The sequence below is a fragment of the Hipposideros armiger genome, unplaced genomic scaffold, assembly GCF_001890085.2.
Source record: "Hipposideros armiger isolate ML-2016 unplaced genomic scaffold, ASM189008v1 scaffold_663, whole genome shotgun sequence".
In the NCBI taxonomy this organism is placed as follows: domain Eukaryota; kingdom Metazoa; phylum Chordata; class Mammalia; order Chiroptera; family Hipposideridae; genus Hipposideros; species Hipposideros armiger.
The window spans coordinates 458,869-481,328 of NW_017732013.1; the positions used below are offsets into that span (position 1 = coordinate 458,869).

At 37.8% G+C, this 22,460-nt stretch overlaps 1 protein-coding gene across 1 annotated transcript in view; it reads left to right on the forward strand.

The window, feature by feature from the left end:
- Window positions 1-22,460, forward strand: part of PCSK2 (proprotein convertase subtilisin/kexin type 2) — a 294,044-nt gene that overhangs the window by 210,141 nt on the left and 61,443 nt on the right. Inside the window, exon 6 of the mRNA XM_019626211.1 lies at window positions 10,250-10,326. Coding sequence (XP_019481756.1) covers window positions 10,250-10,326 — 77 coding nt within the window. The remainder of the gene's footprint in view (window positions 1-10,249; window positions 10,327-22,460) is intronic.

Sequence of the window (22,460 nt, forward strand, 5' to 3'; positions counted from 1 at the left end):
CTCAGTGGTTGTTGACCTTGGGCATATAACAGAGTCGCCTGAAGTTTTTTGTTTGTTTGTTTGTTTGTTTGTTTGTTTGTTTGTTTGTTTGTTTGTTTAACTACTAATGCCCAAACCCTACTCTGGATAAATTAAATCACAATCTAGGGATCCCTTAAGTATTTATATTTCTAAAAGCTCCCCAGGCAATTCTATTGAGCAGCCTTTGTTGAGAACCACTATTAGCTGATAACTGCATTGAAAGCTTGGGTGTCAATCCATAACTAATGTATTAGCACATGAAGGTTAAAGGCAATATACCCCAGCTAAGGGTATCTTCCTCTCCAATAGTGACTTGCTTTTGCACAATGCCTGGCAAACAGTTGGTACTTAACAATGAAAAAATAAATGATCGATTTGCTGAATGCATAAATCAATGAAGACATTTGGAGGCCAACAGTAAAGGATTAAAGCCATAGTGTTGAAATGACAAGTGACAGGACTGAGATTTGAGGACAAAAAGTCTTTTCTATGATTCCTTCAGATCCCCTGTACGGATAACTCAGTTCACTCTTAAGCCTGACTCTGCTGATAACTGTAGAAGTCAAAGCCATAAATATTACCACAGCTTTACTCCAGTATTTCCCAAACACCCACCAGTCACAGTGCACTATCACCATTTTTGCTATCAGTGCTATTATTTACCTAATGTGTTTCCTTAAATTGACTCACTTTTTTACCTAAATGAATGTATTTTAAAGGGAAACTATAAACCACTATTTCAAATAGAAAACAGTAAATATCCCTTGACATAAATAGAAGTAACTGTCAAAATAAATACAATGGAAGCAAGTCAAGCTGGGTGCTGCTGCCTGCCAACACTTGCCTCTCTCTGTCAGTTAAAAAGATAGATTAGGAAGGAACCGGGAGGTATTAAAGACACAGCAGCACTTAATGAAGACTTACCATTAGCATAATAAGAAGGATTGGAAGAGTTTTTGACAAGAGTCAGAGTCTGCCCCTGCAATGCCATGTTACTGAAGGCACCACGTGCAAACACCTCAGTGAACACAGCTCTCAGCCAATGATTTTTTTAAACTACTAGGAAACCCATGGGCCAGGCCACCAGGAGTGCTGCAGAAGAAAGAGGAAGTATTTCCAAGATTTCCGTTTCTTAGAAATCTAGTCATCAATGTTATTTGTCTCATATACAGTGTGATGTTTGTTTTACAAAATCAAAAAACAAAAAATGTCCTACTTCTAAGAGAAACAACATAATCAACAGAGAAAAAAGGAATGGGTTGTTCCTTGCTGTTGAAAACAGGGGAATTTGCTTTCTCATTGGAGGCATATTTGCTGGTTTAGGCCTCAAAAGCATTCTATCTAAGTTGGATAAGAGAATCCACTAGATAAAACCATGCTGTTAAGAAACGGATGGATCATACAGAGTAAGAGATGGTTCTTTAGGGAGGTGTATCCCAGTGTGGGAGCTAAATTATTAGCTCAGTTTACATACTTGGATTTGAAAAGAATGAACCATTGACATTTTAAGAAATAAAGTCACTAAATTATTATTTTCATTTGCATTTGTTTTTCTCTTTTAAACAACACAGGTAATAGAGTGGGATGGTTATGACTATAATTCAGAGAGCCAGAGTTGCAGTTAGGGGAGAGGCCTCCAGAGCCAGACTGCCTGGTCTAAATCCCTGAGTCTTTTCATCTGTGTGGCCTTGGGCAAAATATTCAACCTCTCTGTGCTTCAATCTCCCTACTCATAGAATGACAGTGATAATAAGAGTACTACTCTAGAAGCACCTCATAAGGAGGATCTAAAAGCACCTAAAATAGTCCTCTGCACAAAATAAGCACTCAATATATGTTACTTGTTATTATTATAGCAAAAAAAAAATTTTACACAAAAGGTTACATGTAATGAAAACTATGTCTTCCTTCTGCCCCAGACCCCATGCCCCTTCACAGAAGCAAATCACTATAAAAAGGCTCTTGTGATGTTTCCAGAAATTTTCCACACATTTACCATCAAGTATATCCCCATCTTCTATGCAAATAAGAACTCACTATGCACCTTATTCTGCATGTTGCTTTTTTACTTAAAATATTTCTTGGAAGGGAGTTCATCACAAGCCGCATACCTTATCATTGGCCAGGGCTGCAGTCGCACATCATATGAGTGCACCAGCATTTATTTAAGTCATTCCCCATATTAAATACTTAAGCTGTTTCTAGTCTTTCACTTTTGCCATCATGCTGTCATGAATGCATTTAAAAACAAACCTTTCACATATGTGCAAGCATATATCTTTAAGATAGATTTTTAGAGCTGGGATTCCTGGGTTAAAGAGTTTATGTATCTTTTTTATAAATATTGTCAAATTTCTATTCAAAGAGATTGCACCAATTTACACACCAACCTTCCAAGTATGCAAGTGCCTCTTTCCCTCATTCTAAGAATATTTTAAATACATAAAAACAAAATACATAGGATAACCAAGGAAAGCAATTATATTAAAGCACAGTTATCAAAAAATTAAAAATACACATTTGTGAAGTGGTAATATGTATGCTTCTTTACTAATGCATTAAATAACAAAATCTAATGACAGGTAAGAATGAGTAGAAGAGATATTTCAGCGCATCTTAAACAACTATAATGTGATAAGAAAGTATATTTTGGTGACAAACTCACAGCTACTGCTTATAATATTGTGGCTTATAGTCTACATCCATAATTGAAGGATATACTAAATCTGAGTTAGCAGCTTGTGAAAATAAAAAATGTAAATTTTTTCTGAACAAGTTTTAGACCCTGTCTTAAAGCCAATTCTTAGAGATTAATTACAATGAATGGCAGCTTCTCCTCAGTGCACCTGATCAGCTCCAGGAATTGATACTTTTAGGGCAGCTATTAAAATGTATGCATGGGAATTGGCCTCAATCTAGCTTAATACAGGTTTCTTTGGCCTTCTAAAACTGCAAGCCAAGCCAAGAAGCCGTGGGCAGGCAGAGATAACTCTAAAGAAGCCATTCAGAGGTGCTGCCCTGACTGTGTCTTAGAGCTAGTAATAGCCCCACTTCTTCCTTCAATACATCTGCTCTCTTACCCTCCAGGGTTTTGGAGAATATTAAATAAAATAAAAGAAGTTAAACTCCTTTAAAAAAACTTAAAGTCATTCTATTAATTTAAGGCACAGTTTTAACCAATAGGAATTAATATTGTCTCCTCTTATGTTTAGTGCTTACAACCTCTCTCAAATATGCTGATAAAGGCAACACTGCAAGCCAGAGAAGGGAGCTGCTCAGCTTTGGAAAATATACAAAGTCCAGTAGACCGAGGCATGGCTTGGGACATGGTGATACTTGCCAGCCTGGCTATTACATTGCATCATTCCTCTTACCTAGAGAGGACTCCAGTGACTTAGAGAAATTGCTGGAATTTCCAGGAGCAAGAAGGAAGTGATGGTAGGAGGTGTCAAATCCACAATCAGAGAACACTGTCACTTGAAAAAATATACAACTCTAGAAATCTTAGAAGTATAGAAAAAGGATGGCAAAAAATTTTCTGACTACATATCTTTAAAAAAAAATTTTTGAGTGCTGAAGAAATGTTAAATTTCATTAAGTTTTATAGCCAGACTGAATATAGACATAAATCCCCTTAATGTTAGTTTCAGTCAAAAGTAAGCTGAACATTATCGTTAAACCAGTGCATGTGGGAGAATTATTTGAGGAAAATCAAAATAGACACAGTTGGGAACATTCGGCCATGACCATAATAGATGCAAGTAGGTGCAATAGCAAAATTCTTTAGACTCTAATAAACTGGGCTCTTTTGCTGCTCAGTTTCCATACAGATGAGATTTGTTCTGGGGCAATATGGTTGCAGTTTGAAAGTCTATCTGGGGAAGCTCATTTCTCTTTCATTAGTCCATGAGCACAGCGCAATTTCAGCTAATATTGTTACACAGCTCCTAGCTGGGTTATTTGGTTAAATGCCTTCAGGGAAAGTAGCAAGCCAGAATAAAGGGACAAATGCAATATACTTTTTGATTCTGAGTTCCTATAGCTATGGAATTACACTTTCAGCTAAACATATGCCACGCTGTACTCATGATCATCAACTCCTATTGCTTGAGATATTATTTAAGTCTGGTATTACATGACATTTCACAGGAAACATCTTGTCTCCCTGGTACAATTTCTCTGAGGTCAGAGCTTATATGTGACTATAACTAGAAAGACCTATTTCTTGCCATGGCTCACAGCCATGCTAGTACTAACATGATATATTTGTGTGAATTGAAAAAAGTGCCTCCCACCAGTGGATAAGTTGCAAAATAGACCGGATCCTCTGAGCAAACAAATTAGAAAATGTGCCCCTTTCTGGGAAAACAAATGAGAAAAGAGTGGTCTCTCTGGGCTAACCAATTATTATTTCAAGTCCCACCCCAGTTACACCTGAAAGTAGTATATTGTATGTCAACTGTGATGGAAAAATTAAGAATTTTTAATTAAAAATAAATAAATAAATAAAAATAGAGCCTCACGTTAGAGAACATGGCTTGCCAAGTCCTGTGCAGCCCCAATTACTTCCCTTGGGCAGGCACCCTTATGCCAGGCACAACCTGCTCGACTATACATGGCAGCCCTAATTTAGGATACCATTGTCCTAATTCTGTAGTCAAACCACAGAGTTTGCTCCTCAGTGCTCTAAATATACTTGTTCAGTCACACCAGTGGACCTTCATATTAAATATATCAGCCTATTACAAGAGCCTGGTATTGACAGAATGCCGATGCAGCATCTCATTTAAAAGTAAAAGACATGTGAGGCCTTGTGTACCAGGCACCATATGTACCCATATTACCTGGACAATTACCTCTGCATGTCAAGAGCTGTTTACTGAAAACACCTGCTGCTCTCTGCCAAAGGTGATGCCCTGACCCATGGGAACAGACACAACACTGTGGATGGAACGACAGAAGAGCTAGAGGAGCATCCTTCAAACAATGCTGGGCAGGGTATTGGTAGCAGAAGTGGTGGGGCTCTCTACTAACTCTGTGAGCACCCCAGCAGGCTGAGCCCCAGTGTCTGACCACAGTAATGCCTGATAACCTGCCTTTGATTGGTCTAAACCCAGGAGAGGTTAACTTCAAACTCCCAGCAGTGTAGTGAGGCTAGTTTATATCAGATTCCTTTTCAGCAGCAAGAGTCCACCTAGATAGAACGGGGCATGGGACAGGCATATCTTAGAGCAAAGGGGGCTCTTCAGGAAGGCAAGGGCTGGGTGACATGCTCTAATGTAGACCCCCAGGTTATCAGAGGGCAGCCTGGAGGCCCAAGAGGCCTAGGATGTCAGTCAAGGCTTGGCAAATACTTCCCATAAAATATTGTAAATATTTAAAGATTTGTGGGTTTCTGTCACAGCTATTTGTCTGCTGTTGTAGTGTGAAAGCATCCATAAGCAATCTGTTAACAAATGGAAATGGTTACATTCAAAAAAATCTTTATTTACAAAAACAGGTGGCGGGCCAGGTTTGGCCTGTAGGCATATTTTGTCACCTTTGCCATAGGTGATCAAAGAAAATGAATGGCACAAAAGTGAAAGTAAGAAGTGAGAGAACACACACACTTTGTTGGGCAATGTGCTGCCAGCTTATATCTATTCCTTCATTTTATCTTCACAGCAGCCAAGTAATTACAGTTTTATCATCTACATTTTAAAGATAAGGAAACCACAGTTTCCAGAAAATAAGAAAATTTCCAAGTCCAGTCTAGGTTCAAAACCAGATCTGTCTGACTTTGATGTTTCTCTTCCTTTACCTGCTCCAAGCTGATGCCTGAAGACAGATTTACCTTGTGCATCTCAGCAAGAAAAGTCCACTGGTCCCAGAGGCATTATATTCCAGATTTGCGGGTAGAGTTGGCAATGCCAGAACTGGGTTCAGTCTCAAGGGTCTCAGAAGTTTGTTGAGAATGTTCAAGCAATGGGCATTGTTACTATTGGGTTCACCACCAGCTTTCACTGTGAGACCAGCCCTAGAGCCTGCTGTGTACCATTTGTTGGACTGTGCCATTGATGGCCGCACAAATGCAGTGCCTCATTTTAAAAGTCAGAAGATTTCATGAAAATAAGCAAGTCCTTTATCCTTTCTTAGTGTGTGGGCAGGGCATCTGATGGAAAAGTACATAGCCCAAACAATGGCCAAACCTGTAATTATTAAACTTCCTTGGTAAGAGCTAGTTTTTTTCTCACTATGCATCCAAATATTCAGAAATTAAGCCTTAGAACTATTAAATACCAGAGGTTATTTTTTTTTCCCCTGCACTCAACTCATGAAAGAAGATGAGCCTTTTGCAGAAGTTTCTTCCAGAAATAACTTCCAGGGAAGCCCTGAGGTCACTTTGGATTCAGCCCAATCTTCTCACTTTCTGTGTGATGGTACAAAGATAATTCAAGTTCTTAATGATGACTCTGAATCATCCTGATTCTGAATCATCAGTGATTAAATTATGCTCACAAAATACCTAGTATTTTCTCAAGCAATAAAACAAACTAATGAATTTTAGGAAGAAGTTTTAGAAGGGTAAAAACCAAAACAAGATTCTGGCTTAACCTAGGATGACCAGAGCATTAAATTTACAGAGACACCACTTCCCCCCAAATGTCCATGTTAATGGCTATCTTAGAAAATTCCAGGATAATTCAACGCCACTTTAATTTATTCCTGTACACAAATAATTTCATGGAAGACAACATTGTAATTCAAATCAATAAATGATTCGCTTTTGGCTATAAAAGTATAAACAGAATGCTTGCAAAATATTGTTTATTGTTCTTTTTTGCTATAAACTATTTGATTTTTAGCCAGAAAACATACAGCCAAACAATAACAGCAACTGGTTTTCTTCTTTAATACTCAGTATAGACTGTTATGCAAGGAGTTAAGCATTAGTCATCAAATTAATTGTAAAGACAACAAAATACTTTCAACTCTAAGGTATCATATATTTCAATATTCAAAGGCAAATTTGACCCTAGACAATACATAGTCTTTGTTGTAAAAGTGGTCTCAGAGTTCCGTGGATTCTTGGCTAATGGTTCTGCTGTCAGAGCTGTCTAATTCTTCTCATAAGCCCCAACTCATCTCAGGGCAAGACATTTTCTCCAGAATCAGGAATGAGCACCAGAAAGCCTCAGCCCAGACCACAGGTGATGATCATAAACCAGAAAGGTGAGCCAGAGTGGAAAGCACATGAAGTTGGTCAATTGTTCAGGCAGCAAACACAAAGGTGCACAAAGTTCTGATTTTAGTTTTCTCTAATAGAATTTAATTCTATCTGACATCCTAATTGCACTGATGGTAGAAACTTGACCTTGGTCAACTCATGTTTTTCTCCTACCCTTATGTCTCCAGAATTGCCCTCAAGCTTCAAAGGATGAACACAGCATTAAGGAGTGGGAGACAAGTGTCCTGGTGCTCGTGTTTCATCATCTGTCCACCCTGGACTCACCTGCTCTAGGCATCCCCATGTTTACTGGCAAATCAGTTCATGCAGACCCTGCCTGAATGCTGTATCACCATTGTACTGACCTCATACATATCTAGGCCAGCTGGTTCTCACTGTCTTATTCTCACCAATCTCAGCTTCCCACAGAATATTCTGCTATTCCTTGCTTCATGCTGAGGGTCATGGGAATGCATAGTGAGGCCACTCCAACCCCCTTAGCTAAGATGCCTCATAGAGCCACTTCTAATCTGCAGGTTTGTGTCCAAGGATGAGTCCCAGACTTCTCTGAAGTTGGACATTCCAACACACCCCCATCCCACTCCAAGAACACAGCTCAGAAGAAACAGGTAGCACTGGGGGCATCTTTAAGGACTCCACAATGACTACTCATGCTGAATTTTCCATCCAACTCATCTTCGACCAGGGAATTTTAATCTCTATGGAGCAACAAATCAAGCTTAGCAAATAGTCTTCCAAATGTATTGCTTAAGTTTCAACTTCAGTTTTCAAATCCCAAAGAAAAAGTATTAACTTGTGCTTCTCTTGATATTCCTACCCTACTAATTCTAACTAAGAATGCTCTTGTTTCAAAAATTCAGGGAAAATAAGGGGTAACGGAACATAAATAAATTACTACTTCAAAATAGTATCCCTCAAAAGAACTGAGATTCAAATATCTCAAGGTCAAGAAAAAAATAAAACACGCCAAATCTGAAAGGGTCTCCCAAAGGCAGGGATTATACACCAGATAGAGAATTAAACTTTTAAAGGTATGTGGAAGTAGTTTGGGATCTAAATGGAGGAGCAGAACTGTGGACTTGACAATAATTATGGCCTGTGGAGAGAGGAAGAGGTTCTAAAGACCAGGTGTTGAAGGAAAACCTAGATTGTGAAATAAAAGATAGATGTATTCATGACCCAAGGTATAATGACTGGTCCAAATATTGAATAAAATGTTAGGGGGAGAGGAAATGAGGAATTGTTTTTCAAAGGTATAAAATGTCTGTTATGCAAATGAATAAGTTCTAAAGCTCTGCCGTGCAACATGGTCAACAATAAAATATTGTGTGCTTTAAAATATGTGAAGAGGATAAATCTCATATTAAATGTTCTTACCAAAACACACACATACCTACACACACACACACACACACACACACACACACACACACACACATGCACACACACAAACAAAAAGAAATTTTTGGAGGTGATGGGAATGTTTAGTACCTTGGTTGTGGTGATGGTGTCATAGGCGTATGCAAACTCGTATGCCCAGACTCATCAAGATATGTATATAAATGTGTGGAATTTTTTGTATATCAATTATACCACAATACAGCTAAAAAATTCAGAATTAAAAAAATTTAAACCAATTACTTTGGCCCCAAGCATAACATTTAAGTAAATTAGTATTACAATTGGGATAATTACAACTCTGTCACCCAACAAATGGAAACACAAACTAATGGAATTAGTCAAATTTTTCTTAAAAACATCATGCTACTATTACATTAGGTTTAGAGACTAGAGTGAGTCACAAACTAAAGTGTTTTACCTTATAAAGGAGCACAATTCCTGAAAATGTCTCCGGACCCATGGAATCAAGAAATTCCCAATGTGCAATAGGCATCTAACCCGTGCTTCTTATCCCAGTGTATACTGTGGACAGGAAGCCATCTGGGGTCTTTCTTGATAATCTCAAAACCAAACGAGAGAAGAATGGAATGAGGAGTGAGGAGCTTCGCAGAGCTCAGCAACCCTGGGCAAGCAGAGAAGGCAATGGGGAAGGAATGGATTTAGGTCCTCAAATGGTGGTGGACCATCTCCCATCATAGAAAAATTAAAACATGAAATCACTTAAAGAGAATTTAAGTGAATACATGATTCATTTCTGTGGGGAAAGAAAGTGGGAAAAAATGGAGGTGCTGGATTGCATAGACTTTAAACTTTTAACTGAATACTGTAGGGTTTAATAGTAATCCCAGTTTGTAATTGCATATTTATTTGTTTAATCATTTGATTGATGTCTGTCCTCCGGCCAGGCTATAAATTGCACAAGGGCAGGGATGTCACCATTGTATTCTCATATTTGGAAAAGTCTCTTCATGTATTGCATGTATTTGAAAAGTGTTCCTGCTGTAACTTTATAACAGCTCATGTGGTTCCTGTCAACAAAACAGTAAATTGAGTAATAACGGAGGTTGATATTGTGGCCAATATTAGGGGGTTGGCCAGGGGTTAGCACCCATGAGTGTAAAGGAGATAAGCTATAAGTCAATCTGAAGCAGGGAACTGGAAGTGAATCTTCTGCATAAAGCAAGAAAACTCTAGAGGTCATCTCACTTGTGACACAAGAACTAGAACATTCTGTCCATCAGTCCAGAGAAGCTTTATATAAGCCGTGGATTATGTTTAAATCCTATTTACCCACAAGGGGTAACACAGCTTAAAATGAAGACCATCTTAGAGAGCATAGTACTCAAATTTGCTAACTCTTTGAGGACTTAAAATAGGATAGGATGAGGAAACCTGGAAAAGAGGATAAAGTGAGGATAGAAAGCTCCAAGGACATGCTTCAGCTCTGTTACCATTTTGCAAGGGCTGGTGCAGGACAGAACATTAACGCAACACACAAGGGAGGGACAATAAACATGAAACAGTCATGTCTCAGCAGCATTTTCTCTTGCCTGTTCCTTTGGCTTTGTTGAACCCAGTGAGACATCTTGTGTTTTTCAGAATGCGGAAGCAAGTTATGACTTCAGTAGCAACGACCCCTATCCCTACCCTCGATACACAGATGACTGGTTTAACAGGTAAACTGAGCCTCATGGGGTAGCTTTGATTTTAGGTTTGGGGGTTTTATTCTTCTTTGCTCTGTTTTTAAAGCTTGAATATCAACCAGCAAAAGTAATCTAAATGTTTCACTAAATTGTATTGTGATTTTTCTTCTCTGCGACATTTTCTAAATTCTTGGATTTTTAAAAATATTGCAGTGCTCCTCTAGCACTATCTTTTGACTGTTTTGTTCTATTGAAATAGGAATTATTTGACTTTTTATTAAAGATAGAAGAAAATAGAAATAATGAGAAATCCTTTCTCAACCCAGTACAAGGTGATTTAAAACATGCCGATTTCACTGGACTGGTTGAAACTATCACAGAGAAAATTTTTTTGCCCCCACGGGTCTTCATCTGTATGTTTTTGAAATGTTTCTGTTATAACCTTATAAAATACATATAGTCCCTTTTAACTAAATGGTAAGTGAAATTGGCAGACATTTGAAGCATTGCTTGCCATCCAAACATATAAAACTATCTAAGAGTCCATCCACTTTCTTCAGCTTATTTGGCTACTAAACATGTAAATGCAGTCTCTTTCTTTTTTTCACCAAGTAAAGTTTTTGCCTAAATGCTTGATTGCATTTAAGAAATATCAAGAAATAAAGATGAATGGCTTGCTCAACCAAAGAGTACTCTACTTTTTAAACCTAGAGCTTCCCTATTATTGATGTTATCAGGTGAAGTTTATGAGACATTATGAACTTCAATTAATGGTATAAAAATATATTATGTGGACAGCACTTTACTCACTTCTTTTACTTCTCATGATAAACTCATGGTACATAAAACAAATGTTATCATTCTCAGTTTGGTGATAAGGAAATAGGTTCAGAAATGTTGAGTGACTTCCCTGGTCAAACAATTAGTATTGGGTTGTCAGAAAAGTCATGACGTATTTTTGCAATGAAAACAGAAAAATACATCATGACTTTTCCGACAACCCAATATATGTCAAAGCCAACACTTGAACCCAAGTTTCATAAATGTCTGTAATTCCAACTTGTACCATTCTTTTATCCGTATCATTTTTATTATAAAAGACAAGATTCATGACAGTCAGAGACTGGCCAGAGACAGGTCCCCAGTGGACCAGGTAGCTTAGACTCTGTCCCTACAATTAGCAAGTTGATCTGAGAATGTCTGGAGTGCAGACAGGACACACAGGTTGGGGGCTTGGCAATTACTGAAAATGCAGAAAAGAATAATGAAACAAATACAATTCGTATTTGTAACATTTTAAAAAGATGATTGCTGATGTCAAATAACACAATTTACTGTCTATCTACTTCATCTACATCTTTAAAATGATCATGCAATGTTTAGAAGTGTGTGTTTAAGGCATAAGGATATATAAAAACACCTGAGAACTTTTGACATGAAGGGTCTCTTACCCCCATGACTTATAACCCTGGACCTTAGCATACCCTTAGCAAATAAACCATTTACAGACACAGGGATGTGACATTACTAAATAGATGTCACTAAGCCAGGGGTGATCCATAATTGCAAATTGCAGTCTGGAACATTGCTGAGAAGGACCATGAGGGGATGCTTGGCTTTAGCAGGATTGGTTACCAGCTCTCAATATGGCCTCAGAGAGGGCAGTAGCAACACATGTGCTAGCTACTTGCCATCTCTCTACAGCTAGTAGGCACTAAATTAATCATTGATGCATTGATCCAGGAAGAAAAATATAACCAACAAAATGGTTTTTGCCCTTACCCCATTTTTCTGAACCCAACACAACATTCCCCTAAGCAACTCTTCCTGAGTGATATGCTATAAGAATATTCTTTTTTTAAAAAGGAGATGATGAGGGTAAAGGGGGTCTAATATATGGTGATGAAAGGAGAACTGACTCTGGGTGGTAAGCACACAATGTGATATATAGATGTTGTATTTCAGAATTATACACTTGAAACCTACATAATTTTACTAACCATTGTCACCCCAATCAATTTTAATTAAAAAAATGAGATGATAATAATTTCTATCTTAAATATTTTCATTTGCAAATGTGTTCTTGAAAGTACAATTTTAAATTAGTAAAAATCTTCTAACAAAACTAATTAGTGCTTAGTGCAATGAAATTCTTTATTGTCAACAGTAAAAATACCCAAATGTCCAATTGCCTGAGACACAGGCATAGTGAGTCAGGCAAGCATGATGCTTACCTCTTAAGGAGCCAATGACTCAAGACACAGTGTCCACTTTGACCAATAAATAGGACTTTTCTCAGTTATCAAGTCATTTTCACAGATCTCCATCCACCATGGCTTGTTATTATTATACAAAGATTGAATGGTGCCATGATTCAAATCATGGCCCCTCAAAACATAACTATTACTGTAAATGATTATGGGAGGAAGGTGGATCAAAGTTCAAGCCCACATTATTGGAAGGATCTATAGCCTGAAAGGTTGGGTCTGTCCTGGGAATAATTCCTGCTTGGCACAAGGAGAATTTGAATAGAGCCTCCTTCCCATGAGTGTAGGATACATTTATTAACAATTCCCCCTGGGATGAAAAATGATGCCTGGTGTTCTCCTCAACGTAACTTAGGTTTTGGAACAAAAAGGAGGAGAATTACTGGGGGTACAGAGGAAATAAAATTGGACATGTGTTAATAATTGTTAAAGTTGGGGAATGGGTACATGAGATTTCACTCTTCTCTTGTAAATCTTCAATATTTTCCATAGTAAGAAGTACATTTTTAAAAAGTAGGGCATAAAAAGAGGTAATAAACAGAATTGGGACTTTAGTTTGGTATTAATGAAACGATTAGTTTTGGTGTACAAAATGCTGAGGAACTTGTAATGTCATTTGAGGAGGCAACAGATGCCCAAATCACTACAGTGCTAAGTGTAGCAGAAGCTAAAAGCAAAACAAAACAAAAATTGAAAGCTAATGCCTATTAAGCAGTTACTATGTTTAACGCCCTGTTTTAAGTGTTTAATTGTATTAATTCAATTAATTCTCATCATAATGATCTGAAATAGGTATTATCATTATTATTCCCATTTTGGAAACTGAGGCACAGAAAGCTTAATTAACTTGTGCAAGGTCACACAGCTAATAAGTGGTGGAGACAGAATTTGACACTAGTGAGGGAATCATTACATTCACAACCTTAAGAGATGGCATTTGGTCTAAGATTTTAATAAAGGTAATAGGTAGAGTTGTGGGAGAGTGTATTCCAGGGTAAGGGTACAATTTAGGCGAAGAAGGGGAGTCAGGAGGTGCAGACGTATTCACAAGGTAGCCTGGATAACTGGTCTGGGATTTAGGGACTGATGCATGAGGTTGCATTCTAAGAATGCTTCATGGAAGAGTGGGAATGAAAGATTTGGACAGGTTGTTAGGAGAAAGGAGAAGAAGAGATACTGTGGTTGTGTAGAAAACTGGGCCAGAGGCATAGATGAGAACCATCCTTCTATCGCACAAAGAATGTTGCTCCCAGTGGCTCCCAGAGCCTTGAGCCCAGCACTTGCCTTTGACAGGGTTTGCTGACAATCTAGCATGTGCCTCTGGCCAACTGTGCAGCCACAAACATATGTCAGTTTCTTCAGGTGTTCCCTTCTGGGCATGAGCACCATATCTGATGCCCCATCTCTGTTCAGCAGACTTGGGATTCGAGAAATATTTGTTTCAGCATGCCGAAACTCTGATAAAGGGCTGACTGATGCTGACCAGCAATGGGCTTGCTGCTATTGCTATTCCAGACACACTGCCTCCCACAAAGGCCAGTTACCGCTCAGAAGCAATTGGTGTACTGGAAAAGGAAGCAGCTCTCCATCAGTGTTCTCAATGCAGTGAAAAGTAGAAAATAAAGTGCACTACAAGGGGTACTCTCAAGCAAGTAAATAAAATGTTCCTCTTGGTTGGGAAATCAAGTTCAAGAGCAGCGTGTCTCTCCTGGGCTTTTCTGACACTTGAACCATAGTATCATTCCCTCTGCACTTATCTGTTAACTTGTTTTCCTTCAAGTATACATTTCTTTAAGAACATATTTAAAATTTAAAAAAAAAAAAGCTCCAAACCAAGGACTCTATGAAAGCAAGCTTCAGACCTATGCAGATCTGCTTTTAGTGGATATGTATATTAAAATTTATTGCCCTGTGCTTAATTAGATTTTGTAAGATTATCCCTTTTTAAGCAGAGCAAGTATATTTATTCTACTGTGAATCATTTAATAATTACATGCAGTATCTGAGCTTCAGGGATATATTTGAAACATTTAAGAAATTTGCAAAAGGAGTATAATTTCCTCCTGGCTTACAATCAGAGAAATACAGATCGTCATGTAAAATAATAATAATAATAATAATAATAATAATAATAATAGAAATAGAAATAGTGGCAATAACCCAAATTGTAAAAAGGTAGAAAATAATACGTATTTAGTGAGCATCAATAACGTGCACGACAGATATAACTGAGTTTCTATGAGGTATCAGGATCTAGCATCACATTTTTTTTTCCTTGCTGGCATTCAATAAAGATTGATTAGCTGGTTGATAGATGGACGGCAAACCTTCTCAGCTATGCCGAGATGTTGTTGAGTGGCATTGACATATGTCCATTTTAGAGCTTCCTGCTTCTTCCAAGGTTTGCAACCCGAGCTTTGTCAATAATTTTCCAGAGTTGCTTGGTTTTAGGTCAATGTTTGGTGATGCACTGCAGATCTGTATTCCATTACTGTGCTGCTGTCCATAAAAATCCCTCTTGCATAGCATTTTCTTGACAGGCGTTCACCACTGAAATGTCATCCCTGCCATCGGTAATATTTGTGGAGCATCACGGGGTGCAGCACACTATGTCTATTAAGCCATAAAGAGTAAGAGATTCTTTTTAGATGCAATTCCTGGCTGCAAAAAGTTTACTATAAATTCAGGAAGAGAGAAGACATTTATTACTCAAGCAACCAAAATGGGGAGAAGGAGGAAGAAGAAATGGATGCTGAGGGACATTTATCTTTATGTGAGCTCATTTGATCGATAACATTAGTAAAACCTTCAAATTAGAAAGATTTTCACTAATTAACTTTTTTTTCTTATTAAAAGTCATATTTCATTTTGAAGAACGCTCTGCGACAAGCCAAAGAAGAACATGTGAGAAAAATGGCCCTCTGTGGTTGGCTATCTGCACAATGATGGAAACTAATACTTTACCCTAGTGACACTTAATGGTTTAGAAATAGACAAACATCTTTCCCTTCTGTCTTTATAGATAATTCTGAAATCACCTCCTGGATAATAAAATTCAAATGGCTTTTGAAGACCTAATCTAACTTTTTCTTTCATGTGAGCTTTGAGAATACAGTAGTCCCCCCTTATCCAAGGGGGTTACATTCCAAGACCCCCAGTAGATGCCTGAAACCACAGATAGTACCAAACTCTATATATACTACATTTTTTGCCTATACGTACATACCTATGATAAGGTTTAATTTATAAATCAGCACAGTAATACGTTAACAACAATAACTACTGCTAAAATAGAACAATTATAGCAGTATACTTTAATAAAAGTTATGTAAATGTGGCATTATTAAGTAAAATAAGGGTTACCTGAACACAAGCACTGTGATACCACAACAGTCAATCTGATAACCAAGATGGCTACTAAGTAACTGATGGGTGGGGAGTATACGAGTATACAGCATAGATACAAGGGAAAAAGGAATGATTCACCTCCTAGGTAAGATGTAGCAAGACAACAACAGATGTCCTTATGCTACTCAGAATGGCAGTTTAAAACTTATAAATAGTTTATATCTGGCATTTTCCATTTAATATTTTTGGACCATTGTCGATGGTGGGTAACTGAAACTGTGGAAACCACAGATAAGGAGGGGACTACTGTCTCTAATAAACCAATTTTTCTTCTAAGATTGCTGTTACAATAAACCCTCTGTCTATTCAAACCAAAGCACAGTGAAGTCCAACAGAGTTTAATTTTGTTAGCTATTCTCAGCCTTTGGAGAAATACCACACACACAAAAATTTTTTTTAATTTTGTGTCTAGTCCCCTCCCTGGATTAGACAAGTCCTTATTACTTAGGTTTTCCCTTCAGCTAAAAAAAAATAGACATAACACAGATTTGGGAATTATGGAGAAAATTATATCGATTGTGAAAGAATTATCTGTATGTTGCTATATTTCTACTTTGGAAGCTAATGTTGGGCGTGCCAAGTAGGGGTATTTTATGGTCCTCACATGCAAGTAATTCTTTTCTTAAGGGAAAAAAAATACAGCAAATTATGATGGGGAAATGTAGTGTTCTGTTAATTACTTGGTATAAAATAATTGACCACTAAGTCAGTTTCCCCTCTCTGTAAAAGGAGGTAAAACTCCACCTTCAAGGTTTATAGGAGGGACTAGAGACATATACAGAGCACTTGGTACACAGCATGGTAGGCACTCCCAAATGGCAGCAAATATAACTGAGAAATTCAGTGAAGGGGTTTCAGCAGGAGCTAAGTCAAAGTTTCCCCTAGATAGGAAATGAAGAAAATTTATACCGAAGGAGTAAATGGAAGGCCTGGCCATTCACCCATCTTTCTCAAACATCCATTCTTTCATCTGAGCTTTTGTGAGAAACTAGATAACAATCGGCTCCAGGTTAAACTTTCTGGCAAGAGTCCAGTGCCTGTGTTTCTGCACTGCTCATTGAAAGAGGAGTTATATCCAAAGATAGTGTAAATGCATGACACAGGCTTGATCTATTTGGAGAATTGAAAGCCTAGCATCTAACTTCAGAAAGATGGAGAGCCTCTTTACTTCTCCAGAAAGCACTAGGTGCTTGCCAGCAGACCTGGAGTTTTCCTCAGAAGCAGCTACACATTCTCACCTATTTAACCAGGACTCTTGAGACCCTAAAGCCTTACCTTGTAGAACTCATAGAACATTAGCCAGCTTACATGATGGATACCAAACTAGTTGAGTCATCTCAGCTCCAATATATCGCACATTGCAGCATCTTTCTACATAGACATGGCTAGAAAGACTATAGCTGGCCACTGTGGAACCTTGGTTCTCTTAAGAATCTGTAGACCTAAGGAGACTAGAAACCAGAGGACAAAGACAGCCTCGTGCCCAAGGACCTGGCAAAGTTGCCCACTAACTTGCTGAATTAATCTGCCTTATTCCTACTATTCTGTGAATCCAGAGACCTAAAACACCATTATAAGGTGTGGCTGTGGGATATAGAACTAAAAAGTCAATTATAACAACCGTAAGATCAATAGCCAGGAACGGAGACTAAAGAAAGAGAGAGAAAGAAGCAAGGAAAGTACCTCCAACCCAACATTAGCTTACAAACCAAAATTCAAAAATATATGAAAAAAAATACATTCAACAAAATAAAAAACAGGACATGAATTTATACCAGGTAAAATTAATTTTATGGCATCTTGAAAAAGACTTTTAAACAGTTATGTTTAAAACATCCTCACAAAATGATGTTTGACTAAATATCTGAGCACCTTGTGGCCTGGCCAAGTCGACACATAAAATTAGCCATCACGCTTTTTATTTGCACATTTGCTCAGAGTGACTAATGCAGGGAAAACATCTGTTTAAAAAGGAAAACAAATAATATGGGAAACACAAGCAAATATGACTATGAAAAGGAACCAACTGGAATTGAAAAATATAGCCTCTGGAATATAATCTCAATAAATAGAATAAATTGTAGCTTGGGTGCAGATGAAAAGGTAATTAATGAATTGAAGATAACACTGTCTATTTACCAAAAACCTACAGCAAAGATTATTCTTAATGCTGAAATTTTGATGGCATACTATTTAATGATTAGACAAAATAAGAGTGCTGCCTATCATCTCTTTTATTTGACAGTGTGTCACATCTCATGGCCAATGAAATAATTATAAATCTAACAAAATATAGGGAAAAAAGCACAAAATTTAGAAAATACATAAAAGAAGTCCTGAATGAATGGAGTGGCGTACTAAGTTCATGGAAAGGAAGCTGTAACAATATAAAGAGGTGAAGTTCATCTATTAATTCAACACAATTTTAATTAAAATCTTAATAGCATAGTTTTCTGTGAAACTAGACAAAGTGATCTAAAATTGATATAAAAAAGCAAAGGGCCAAGAATAGAATTAAAAAACAAGAGAGAAGGAGGAGGAGATGGAGGGGAAGAGAATGAATATGAAAAAGAAAAACAGAGAAGGAGATTAATAACAACAGCAAAGTGGGGAAACAGCCTACCAAATATCACAACATTATAAAACAATAATTATGAGAAAGCAGGGTTAGTGTAGGGAGAAGAAAAAGATTTAAGAAACAAAACAGAGAGCCCAGAAGCAGACTGCCCCCTCCACCCCCACCCCAATAAAAGGAAGCTTAACATATGACCAAGATGGCAATAGGAACAATGAGGAGAGGATGGTGTGATGAAATTCAATAAACGAGGCTAGTTGTTTATATGGGAAAATAGGTGTCCACCTCATATCCCGAGCATAAATGAATCCAGGACAATTAAGACCTAAATGTATAGAAATATTTTAGAATTAAAATGTAGAAAAATATCTACATGATCCTGAAATAGGAATGGATTTCTTAAACAAAACACTAAATCATAGGGAAATAAAAAGATTGATAAACCTGACAATGTTAAAATTAAACACTTTTCTTCAACAAGCCACAATAAAGTTGAAAGACAAGCCACAGACTAGGAGAAGATAGGTGCTTATGCGCACACACACACACACACACACACACACACACACACACACAATTTAGTGTCCCAAATATATAAGGAACAGCTACAAGTCAATGAAAAAAGATAATAAAAAAAATGAACAGAGGTATACATAGGGAATTAAAAGAGAACACCTGAGTGAATTCACATATGCAAAGATGCTCGAACTTCCTAGTAATGAGGAAAATGCAAAATTAAACAATGAGATACCATTTCACACCAACTGGGCTAGCAAAAATGGTAAACTTCAAGGATACTGAAGGTTGGCAAAGATATTTAAGCATTCTTCCACTCTGTAGGAGGGAGTATGTATCCATAAGCCTGTTTTCACACCTACAGACATACTCCAGAGAAACTCTTCACACATGCACAAGGAAATAATATGCAACAATGTTTCCTTTCAAATTATTTTCAATAGCAAGCAAATTGCAAACAACCTAAATGCCTATCATTAGGACTATGAATAAGTATATTTCAGCATATTTTTAAATGAACTACTACACGGCACTAAAAATGAATCAGAACTCATTAATAAAACTCAAACATTACAAGTGAATAAAGCAAATTTTAAATAGGTCATATACTATGAAATATTTATATAGAGTTTGAAAACAAGCAAATAGTGGCATGCAAGCATATGCAAATCTGATTATAAGCAAAGCACATAAAAACATGCATGGGCATTCCAAACATCAAACTTAGTATACTGGTCAACTCTGAGGCATAATGGTTTCAGGGAGAGCTTCAATTGTACCTGTACACATTTACTTCTTTTTAGAAAATCTATACCAATAAAAAACACAGGAATGTGCCCCTGTAATTCCAAATTTCTTTGGTCCTGAGGATATCTAGGATGCCTTCATTGGTCATTACAGAACTACGTATGTTGCTTTACTCAAAGCCCACCAATTTAAATGTTAATCTCATCCAAAACACCCTCACAGAAACACCCAGAATCATGTTTGACCAAATATCTGAGCACCCCATGGCCTAACTTGGCACAAAGTATGTGTGCCAATTTGACACATAAAATTAACCATCACACTTTTTATCTGCACATATCTGTCAGGACTAGATAACAGTCAAGTGTCATGGTTAAGAGAAGGGGTTTGGAAGCAGCAGACCTGAGTTTGAATTCTAGTTCTGCTTCCTGATTGAGAAGTGACTTAATATCTCTATGGCTGAATTTCTCCTTTTCTAAAATGGGGATAATAATAGTTTGTTGTGAGGATTAAATAAAGTTATGCATGCAACACGCTCAGCAGTGCCCATCCCATAGTAGGTAAAAAATGAGACCTGCATTCACATTGCCCAATATATCTTACTCTATGCCTTGAATGGAGCACATAGAGAAAGACATGCTTTTGACTGGAAAGGATAAGAGGAATGACTAATCGCTCTAGTGGAAGGCCAGCAATGTGGAAAGAAGGGGCGTGTCTGCACTCTCTCTGGAGATCACAAGGGGCCTCAGGTTTTCACTTGGATACCTCTGCAACCACTGCAGCTATTTGGTGTAGGCCCAGTACAGTCATCATGACAATCTAGATTTTAACCCCCTTGTCCCACAGGTTAACCATAGGTTGTCCCTCTAGCATTACTTATCCATAATATCAGTTGTCTATTGCCAAATAATGCTACATAACAAATCATCTCAAAGCTTAGTGGCTTAAAACAATAAGCATTAACTGTTGCTCACAAGTCTATAGATCAGCTAAACAGTCCTGTTGATCTGGACCAGGCTCAGCTTTTTGGCCAGGCTCATTCACATGTCTGGTTTAGGACAGCCTCTCTCACATGTCTGGAGGATGGGTGGCTGTCACCTGGGGTGACAGGCACAATGGGTTGCATGTTTTTCATCATCCAATAAGTGAGCCTGGGCTTGTCCACATGGCACCTCGTCAGGGTTTCAAGAGAAAGAAGAGAAATTGCAAGTCCTTTTGAGAGCTAAGCTCATCATTTTCACCTCATGTTTTTGACTAAAATAAGTCACAAGGCCAGCCAGATTCAAGGGAGGGGGGGAATATGTTCTACCTCTTCATGGGAGGAGCAAGAAATCACACTGCCAAGGGCGTGGACCTAGGCGAGTAGTGACCTGGGGCCATTTGGGCAATGCAGCACCCCCATGATTCCTGTCCCTTGCCTCTCATTAACCTTCTTCTCACTGACCTTTGTTAGAAGAAGGCCAATCAAGCAGTCATATTTGTCCCTCACCCCCTATAGCTATTTCTACTTCTCACAGACTTATGGTTTATTCTGGAGGCAAGAGGGAGCTACTGAATATTCTTAGAAAAGCAAAATAACCAAATGAAAATGGATTTGGAAAAAGATTTTCCTGACATTCAGGGAGCAAGTATATTTGCCTGACAATCAAGAAGGCAAGATTGAGGGGGAGGCATTCAAGGCAGTGGGAACAGAGCCTACGAAGTCCCAGAAATGTGAAAAGATGGTGTCGTGAGCAATTACAGGAAGCCTCTACTAGTTGCTTATAATTAATTAGTGTCACCTAACTTAGCAATGAAATGTTTCTTTTCATATGTTTCTCTGAAAAGCCCATAACGTTCATCTCCCCACTTAAAGGCCCAAATTAAAGAATATGGAAGCATTCAGTGTCTTTCATTTGCTCAGGCCAGTTCACATGAATTTGCCCTCCAGCCGCTAGTGAGCAGTTTTAGGGTAGAGACAGGCTTATCACCCTGTGGGAGGATAGTGGGGCGGTTCAGTATCTGAGCATTGGTCTCAGACCTGGCTCAGCCACCTAATCACTGTGCACTTCCGAGCCAGCACCTCTCAGAGTCAACTTTGACATCTGTGAAATGGAGCAGTACCTACTCGTAGCTCTCCTGTGAGGATTAAAGGGAGTGAGGCAAGAAAAGCACTGAGCATAGTACCTGGCAATGAATAACCACCCAGTAAGTGGCAGAATGGCTACTTGTCCTTCTAGCTACTTAGTCTCTTAGAGTAGAGTGCACACATGATATGGCCTCCATCAGTACCTCTGTGTTCTTCACAGATATCATTGGAAGTATTGACAAGCCTATGCAAGACCAATTTGCATATTTCAGGTCTTGGAAAGAGGTTCTTGACAGGGCTGATTAATAAATAATAAGGAAATTAGTGCTCAGTCAAATCAGATATGGCATTGATTTTTAAACTTGTATTTAAAAATTATTTGTTCAACATGAACCAAACAGCAAGCAAGTAAGCCACATTTAATTGGTATCTATTAAAGTTCCATTTAAAAAAATATATGTGCATATATATATATATATATATATATATATATATATAGCATATATATACTTATATATGGTATGCATTTTATGTAAGTATATATTTAAATATATAATATGTGGGTGTATATATAATGTATATAAGT